Source organism: Gastrolobium bilobum, unplaced genomic scaffold, assembly GCF_033153095.1.
Source record: "Gastrolobium bilobum isolate Gb01-03AN ecotype WA unplaced genomic scaffold, APGP_CSIRO_Gbil_v1 utg16099, whole genome shotgun sequence".
Lineage (NCBI taxonomy): Eukaryota > Viridiplantae > Streptophyta > Magnoliopsida > Fabales > Fabaceae > Gastrolobium > Gastrolobium bilobum.
Genome location: NW_026898009.1, coordinates 391070 through 400729, shown reverse-complemented (window position 1 = coordinate 400729; position 9660 = coordinate 391070). Strand labels below are relative to the sequence as shown.

General features: G+C 32.0%; 1 protein-coding gene across 1 annotated transcript; it reads right to left on the bottom strand.

The window, feature by feature from the left end:
• Positions 1-3908: 3908 nt before the first annotated feature.
• LOC133312200 (uncharacterized) lies at positions 3909-4839 on the bottom strand. The gene is made up of 2 exons (XM_061513369.1): positions 4555-4839; positions 3909-4467 (listed from the first exon to the last, which is right to left on the bottom strand). Exons 1-2 carry the CDS (start codon positions 4639-4641, stop codon positions 3973-3975), a joined length of 582 nt encoding a protein of 193 aa, XP_061369353.1. The 5' UTR covers positions 4642-4839; the 3' UTR covers positions 3909-3972.
• Between the last annotated feature and the right edge of the window lie 4821 nt (positions 4840-9660).

The window sequence follows — 9660 nt, the reverse complement described above, 5'->3', positions numbered from 1 at the left end:
TTTGCTCCTGTAACAAAGATGAATACAGTTAGAGTCCTAATGTCAGTGGTTGTTAATCTCAATTGGCCTCTATTCCAAATGGATGTAAAAAATGCATTTTTGCATGGTGAACTTGAAGAATAAATATATATGGGCATACCTCCTAGCAGGTTAATGGAAACTCAGGCGGGAAAGGTGTGCAGACAAAAGAAGGCAATTTATGGATTAAAGCAATCTCCTCGAGCTTGGTACGAAAAGTTAAGTTCAGCATTGATGTCTTATGGATTTAATAGGAGCAAATCAGATTACACTCTGTTTGTCAAACATTGCCTTGGCTTGACAACTGTGGTGTTGATTTATGTTGATGACATTGTTATCTCAGGTAATGATCTCAACGGAATAAGTATGCTGAAACAGTTTCTCAACAAAAAGTTTGACATTAAAGATCTTGGACCCCTCAAATACTTCTTGGGCATCGAGGTGGCAACTTTCAACAAAGGTCTATTCATATCTCAAAGAAAATATGTCTTGGACCTACTAAAGGAAACAGGAAAACTAGCAGTGAAACCTGCAGACACTCCCATGGAGTATAATTGTCAAATCCTCAACAACTTCAAAGACTGATTGGAAAATTGATATATCTCACCATCGGTAGACCAGACATTTTTTACACTGTGAGTTATATAAGCTAGTTTCTCCATGCCCCAACTAATGGTCACATGAACTTGGTTGACAGACTCCTTCGTTACCTAAAAGAAAATCCTTGAAAGGGGATATGGATGAAGAAGAACTACCACACCAACATAGTTGGATATGCAGATGCAGACTGGGCTGGAAATCCTATTGACAGAAAATCAACGTCAGGTTTTTGTATATTTGTAGGTGGGAATTTAGTTACTTGGAAAAGCAAAAAATAAAGTATTGTTGCAAGATCCAGTGCTGAAGGTGAGTACAGAGCTATGGCGTCAACTACAAGTGAAATTGTTTGGTTACGAGCTTTAATGCAAGATTTAACAAATGAAGTCCTCAAGTCACCTACGATACTTCATTGTGACAACCAAGCAACTATTCACATTGCCTCAAATCCAGTTTTTTACGAAAGGACCAAGCATATAGAAGTGGATTGCCATTTATACATGAAAAGGTTCAAGAAGGAATCATTGCTACTCCCTACACTCGTAGTGAAGATCAACTTGTCGACATATTCACCAAAGCTTTGCTAAAACACACATTTCAGAACATAGTAGCCAAGTTGAATCTAATAGATATATTTGATTCAACCTGGAGGGGGAGTGTTGTGAGTAAAAAGGAATTTGTAGAAGATTATGGAAAAAGAATAGATAAGATTAAGTGTTATCCTATTTCAAATTTAACTAGGAGTGTAAAGAATAAAGATTATCCTTATCATGTGTTTAAATTGAAATTGTTGTTATTATTGAACTCTTTGTATCACACTCTATTTAAGATGAATGGAACCTCCCTAAAATAATAAGAAAAGGAGGGGGAGAGATTTTGAGGAGGAAGTAGGTCTATGACTGAACCTCCATTTAATTCTTGTGCTTTATTGTTCATGCTTGTTATTTTTCAATGACTTATAGTTAATAATAGGGATCCACATGTTAGAAACACTTAGTGTGGGAGAATATCTTCGATACATCATATATACCAAATTCGATATATATTTTTTTTTAATTTGAAAAAGTTTATAATGTGATGAAAAAAAAAATTAAAAATGGTAAAAAATTTCCAAATTTATAAGATATACCAAATTCGATATATTTAATGTACCAAAGTATTTTCCCTTAAACGGTCCTGCCCTGTTAACACGTGATAAATTGAACCTTCTACAGCTGATAGCGAGTCATGAAATATGACAAAAAAATTACTGAAATGTAATATTTGAATACTTTATTTTAAAAAACTTATTATTTTGATTGTTGTCCCTTAGACATACAAATTAACATGCAGATAAGACCATTCTCAAGGGATAGTATTCCATTTATCATCAGGGTAATTTATCCCTTATGCCCATGAGCCTGAGCACGCAGAGTTGCAGTAAAGTAGGGGTAGATTGGACTTTGACTTGGAGTATGGAAATCGAAATTGCAGATCAGCAACGGCACGCAACAGTGTACCGAAAACGACTTGGTCAGCCGTCAACACTCATCATTAAACTTTACTCACCAATAATAAATACTAACAATTGAGGAACACTTACTAAAATGTTACTGTTTATCAATTTTTTTACTTAAATGTCATGCGAACAGTATTATTTTTCAATCTGTTACGGGAAAAAGTTTGCTACCCGGTGTAGCAAACTCGGTTTGCTGACGTGTCATATTTTTAGTGGATAACAAGTATTTCATTTTTTTTTAAATGAAGTTCGCCTACATGGGTAGCGAACTTGGTTAAAAACAAGTTTGATTCCACGTGTAGCGAATTTGATATCCACTAAAAACGTGACACGTCAGCAAATTGAGTTTGCTACACCGGGTAGCGAACTTGTCACGTCCACTAGAAACGTGACACGTCAGCAAACCGAGTTCGCTACACCGGGTAGCGAACTTGTCCCGTGGCATATTGAGAAATAACACTGTTCGCGTGATAAAAAAAGTTGGTAAACAGTGACATTTTAGTCACTGTTCCAACAATTGAACCTTAAACCTCTTTTTGGTATCCAACCTTAAACCTTTTTTTACTTTTTAGCTTTACAAGCGAATTCAACCTTTTGAATCTAATTTAATCATGAGTTTGAATTCTCTCGTATAAAAAAATAGTTATGTGATTATATTATTTAATTATAATTTTTTATTTAAAAATTATATATTTTTTATCTCTTATCTCATAAGCAATAAATAAAAATAAATAATTATGATCCAATAACATAATCATTGTTTCATATATATATAAGGATTCAAATCCTTTAACCATTTGCATTTTGCAAATTTTAAGATACTAACAATGGTTAAAAGTCGAGTCATAATAACTTAATAATTGAGATGATGTGTGTTGAGTATTATACTTATTAACAACAAAAAACATTTAATGAGCCTGCAAAAAATAATTATAAAAGCAAAAAACTAAAATGTAAAGAATATTGATGCTAGTAAAAATCTAAATCAAATAATACTCATAAGAGAATCTCTAGTAAATAAAAAAAAATTAAAAATAGCAGAGGAGCGTCCAACTAACATGCAAATGCAATGCAACCAGGTAACAACACCATTTGTTTGTCACATGTCGTATGCACATGCTATAGCCGTTTATTAATTTGGACTTTCTCTCCAGAGAATGACCCTTCATGCTCTTTCTCCTTCCGATGTTCCCATTTTTGTTTTGCTGATTTGTGCTTTGCCCCATTGACAATGAAATAATAAAATGAACGGCCATATATATGACTTTTAAAAATATATCCACTTTCCCCTTTCCCCTTTCCTTATGTTTGCAGCTTTTGTATCTTTGCACATCACGATACGTTGCCGCTTGGGCCCCTCGGGTTTGGTTCATTGAGTGTAGCAACAGTATGGCACAGTGTCCAATATACCTCAATGGTTTAAGTCTTTAAGATGAGGGTGGTCCATATTAACGGACACAAATCTTGGCAATATATTGGTAACGTGTAAGTAACAACTACCAACTAAACTACCATAAACCATGATCCTAGTTTTCAGGACACGAAAACAAGAAAAATAGTAACAAGATATTAACAACAACGAAATGGACTTTAGTCAAAAGCACGAGAGCTCAGTTGCATTATAATAACTTTTTTTTTTTTTTCATAAAAAGGGGGTAACAAACACCTAAAGTAGGATCCAACCTTTCCTCCAATGGATCAAATCAAACAAACACCTTTAGTTAGGTGAAAAATAAAATAAAATAAAACAGATAATAAAGATGTAATGAATCCACAAAATCAAAGGGTACCCATTTAACAACCATTTCACTTTGTAGAAATGGTAACATGTAAAAGTGTACATGTGAATTGCGTTTGGTTCAAGTGACCAAGTATACGGGCATGGCTGAGGTAGACATCCTCTGATTCTGCTGCAATTGTTGTTGTTGTTCCATGGTGAGCTCCCTAAGACTCAAGTAAGGTATGTCAACGTCACCCTTCACCGGCGGCGTTAAAGTTCCGGCGAGTGGACCGGAAGATGGCCGGCTAGTGGTCCGGTAAGGTGTGCTGGACCCACTTCTACTCTCGGTCAAATAAACCGGGCCTGAGATAGAGGCCCGGAAGGCCCGAGCCCTGACTTGGTGAACGTCGTTGTTGTCATGGTGGTGATCACGGTGGTGGTTGTGGTGGTGGTGGTGGGTGTGGGTCCACCTCCATTTGAAGAAGAGAAGAGCGTTTTTCCACCAGCGTTTCTTCTTGGACTTGTGAACCTTAGTCCTAGAATCATCCTTGGAAATGGGCTTTTGAAGCTTGAAGTGTATGGAGTCTACGGATCTTGTTGTTTCACGCTTGTGCTTCATGGCTTCTTCCAATACCTGCTTTGGAGAATGACACAAACACATAAATCAACATTTTCCAAAGACACTTTAGGAATTGAGGAGATATAGAGAAAAGAGAAGGACCTGAAAATAGTTGATTTGGGGGTCAAAACCATAGTCACTGAAGTGTTGGGGGTCTGGCATGGGAAAAACTGGGGACTTGTTGGACATTGTGTGATGATGGGTATGCTAAAAACCTGAACTTTTTTTTCCTTGGAAATGGTGGCAGTTGGTAGTTTCAGAACAGAAACTAAGTCTAAGGGTGATGCAAAAAAATGGAGTAGTGTGGTGAAGGAAATTAAGTAGATAGAATAGAGAAGAGAGAGGGGAAAGAGGATTTTGCTTTTTGGGGGGGCTCTAGGCTCTAAGGCGTGGTGTGGAGGGGTTGTGTGAGAGTTGGTAAACACTAGTAAATGTGTTTCACATCTTTTAGTGCCCTCCCATTTAGTAAGGCCACTCACTTATTAGCTTCGTTACGCGAAAATGGAGGCAACTTGTGATTGCTGCACTTCAAGGAACTTTGGGTGGGTCACTTTTCTGAGACCAGATACTCACATGGAAATCAGAATTACAAATGAATAACAATAATGAAAAATAATTCTTTTCCGTTGATGGATATATCTATGATATGAACCATCATGTCTTGGATGATTTTTCCGTAGATAAAAAAATAAAAACCTTGTAGTGATTATAATGAAATGGATTGAAACTAAATCAAACGCTATTATTTTGAAGTTTGTAAATTTTAAAATAAAGTGTCTTTTCAAATTATTTTATTTGTTGGTATATAAAATTAATGTAAAAGAAAATTCGAGTTGATTTACATGAGATCAATATTTTTCATATATTGTAGAAGCAAACACATTGAGCTTGACTGCCATTTTGTTTGGAATCATATTTTTATGGGTCATATTGCTACAGCGCACTCAGCTGGCAGATTTGTTTATAGAGGCTCTTGGACACTCGACCTTCCATGATTTTCTTTCCAAGTTGGGGGGTATTTTATCCTTACATGCTCTAACTTGAAGGAGAATAAAGAGTATTGGAGGTTATGTTGCTATTACATATTTTAAATTTTAAATTTAGAATTTAATTTTAGAATAATTCATTTTGATTTAGAATTTAAAAAAATTTAGAGCAGATATTTTGAATTTAATTTAGAGTATTACGTTTTGATTTAGGATTTAATACAATTTAGAGCAGGCAGGAATTGTACACTTTGAATTTAGAATTTAATGTAATAGGAGTTGATTGTTTTTGTATTTAATACAAACTGATTGTGTTTTATTAGGAGTTACAATTTTATGAGTTGGTTACATATTGTTGCTAATTCAAATTTATATGTAATTTTGAGCCTACTTATGGGCAACATTTCAATGAAATGAGGAAGAGTGTAGATACCAACTTTTATCTACAAATGAAGTTAACTTTTTTTCATGATGATTTTCAGATTTAGTTTTTTATTTTATAACCATAACAAAAAAAATGTTGTCAAAATTACCAAAACCGATTTATTTATTAGAAAAAATTGAAATGTGTATAACTTTTGGGATAAGATAGTTCAAACATTTTTATATATAATATTTTCTTTGTTGAAATTATTATGCTTTTTATATTTTCCCCATTTTCACAATTTTCTTCTTCTTCTAAGTTCAACGAGAATATAAGATTAATTACAAGAAAGGAATGGTAGATAAAGTAGGCTGACACATAAAAGATAGATCTTGGTTAAGTTAAATAGAATATAACCGTAGTATAATCCTATATTTATATGAAAACCTTTTGATTTTTTTTTTTTTGGTAGACTGAAAACCTTTTGATTTAGCTAGTCTATCTAATCCTCTATATTCCAAAAAAAAAAATATATTGATATTTGGTTTTTAGAGAAAATATTATTTTTCAATCAAAGAAAATAGAATATAAAACACATGCATATCATATTCTCATATTATTTAAAAACATATTTTTTTATCGCTTGCTAATATTTGTTGTCACTTAATCTCCCTGAAATCATTTACTTTTAAGTGTTTAAATGTTAATTTTTATTTGACTTAACTGATCGAATACATGATACATGATATATGTTAAGAAAAAAAAGAGATTAAATTTCATTGAAAAAAATAAGATTAACTACATTATACTGATTATTAAATTCCATCTTACATGTTGTATGTTAAATTTAACCATACTAATTGAAAAACCATGCTAAACTACATGCTATATGTTAATCATCAGTCAGCATACCAAATATAACATCGGTACTTTTATTCGTTGTACCAAAACAAAAATCAGTGTTTTTTTTTTTGGGTATATTTCTAATTCTTTAATAATTAATGCCCACACATCCTTATCAGATTTAAGCTTTTCAAAATTAAAATTGATGATGTATTTTATTTTGACATAAGCATTAAATAAATATATTTTCAACTAAGTTTAATTAATATTAATGTTATTTTTTATAATATAATTTTTTTTATAATCATACAATGTCATATTGAAAGGAAGAAAAATACAAAATAATTAAATAAAAAACACCGCCTTCCCAAAATTCAGTACAGAGTTACTTGGTTTTTTTTTTTTTTTTTCTTTTTTGTGGTCATTCATATTTTTAATTAAAATAAGAATATACCAATCTTTATATTTGAGTTTTATGTAGAAAGTTATTCGTTTATAGCTTCATAATTAATGTATGAAAAAGAAAAATTAAAAGTTAGAGATAAAAAAAAAACGTGTAAATAATAGAAATGTATAACTCACTCTCGCCATTGCATTTTTTTAAAATTTTTTTTTCTGTTTGTTCTATAAGCAAGGCTGGCATGCTTAACCTTACGGTTGAATATTGCCAAAACACTTTCGGAAGCACCACAATGTGTAGTCCATTAAATTTTTAGTCCACTTCGAAAAGCTGAATGGTTGTTGTGAGATAGGATAATGATATAGCTTTCAATTGAATTGGACCCATCATCAAATCCACGACCATGGGTCGCGCGTTCAATTCGTTTGTTGGATGAGCAAGGTTGTCAAAAATAAAAAAATTTCTTGGACTTTATAACAAAATAGATAAAGTGTAAATGTTATAAGAGCTCATTTGTTTCACCTTATAAAAAAAGTTACTTTTATCTCTTCTTTATTTTAGAAGTTCTTTTTACAAAAGTTAAAGCTATTTATATTTTATAAAAATATTTAGTTTTTTTAAAAAAAAAATTGACTTTTGACTTCTGCTTTTTTTAGAAGTTAAAATTTTTAGCTTCTGAAAAAAGTAGTTTTTTTAGCTTTTTTGTGACTTCTTCTTTTTTTAAAAGCAGACATCAAAATGAACTAAAACTGAGAAGTGCTTTTTTTCAAGAAAAAAAAACAGCTTTTAGAGAGAGAAAGAGCCCATCCAAACGGGCCCTAAATTTAACTATTTATTTTAATTAAAGGTGGTTGAAATTATTCACTTTTGTTTTGAATAAAAATCTCTCATATATATATATATATATATATATATATATATATATATATATATATATATATATGGCAAAATGATTTGTAATGTGACGGTAAATAAGCATTGGTGCAGTCACCTAAAAACTACATCATTTTAAGTAAGATAAAGGAAGTTCGCGTTCAAAATTAATTGTAGTAAATGAAAATATTATATTTATTTTCACCTTTGTATGGTTATGATTCTCCACATTTAATGTTGTATATTTATTTCCATCTTTGTATGGTTATGATTCCACATATTTAATGCTTTCGCACTATAAAACGACGTAGTTTTATATCACTGTACCAATCTTTAGGTGCATTCATTGTACATTCGATAAATCCTATATATATATATATATATATATATATATATATATATATATAGACTTTAATAATGATAAAGACTATTATAACCCTGAAATAGATTAAAATTACAAAAATATCTTAATTTCTGTCTCAAAATAACATAATTTTGTACTCAATGTAAATAACTTATCTGCATTTACAATTAAAAAAACGAACCCATCTTTAAAATGAAGTTAAATTTATGGGTAGATTAATCAATTAAACTCTTACACTAAAATAGAGCCTATGTTAATCTAAGAGTAAATACCATTTTTAATCCATGGCAATATTCACAAAGCCCTTTTCAGTCCCTAACAATAAAAAATGGACAAATTGGTCTCTGAAATAACAAAAAAGAGGCCACGTTGATCCTTCTGTTAACTTCCACGTAACGGCCCAACTAACGGTGCCCATTTGGCACGTTAGTTTGCTGACACGGCTTGGATGTGGTACAACGTGAAAGAGGAGACGACGACGTTTTGTGAATGGCGGCATGCTTCTGAACAGACGACGTTAGTTTATCATGTATCATGTTCAGAAGCATGCCATTCACAAAATGTCGTCGTCTCTTCTTCCACGCTATACCACATCCAAGTCGCGTCAGCAAACTAACGTGCCAAATGGGCACCGTTAGTTGGGCCGTTACGTGGGAGTTAACAGAAGGATCAACGTGGCCTCTTTTTTGTTATTTTGGGGACCAATTTGTCCCTTTTTTATTGTTAGGGACTGAAAAGGGCTTCGTGGATATTGCCAAGGACTAAAAAGAGTATTTACTCTTAATCTAATTACTCAAATTCACTCATTTAATGAAAAAATAAAATCTAACTTGAAAAAAATTATAATTTTATTTCAAAACATACTCATTATTATTTAATTTGTTTTAATAGCAACTATAATTATCTTATCGAGACAAGTAGATTCTCTCGTATATCTCTATAAATTTTGATTCTTTAAATTGGTTAATAGACTAATTTCGAGTACGGAGAATTAAAATTTTATTCCCATCCCAAACTATAAAGTATAATCTTTGAAATCATGCATAACGAAATGATAAAATACTATAATCTAAAATAATAATAATAATAATAATAAAAGAAGAAGCAGTCAAACATTGAAAGCTGCAGCCTTTGATCCCCAAGGTGCAGAGTTGCATGCTACCCTTTAATTTATTGGTTTAACAGTATTAACATAAGATCCACGAGGCACGAGCAGTGCCATAGGTCGCCATGAATAAGAATTAACAACAGTAGTTCACGTGCATTGTTTGAGTGAACATACTATCTCTTTAAAGTTGCTCGTGACTCTGTGACTTGCGATGTGCAGACATGAAAGCTTTTTTTTACGTTCCTTATCAACTTTTGAGCCTTTTGCTTT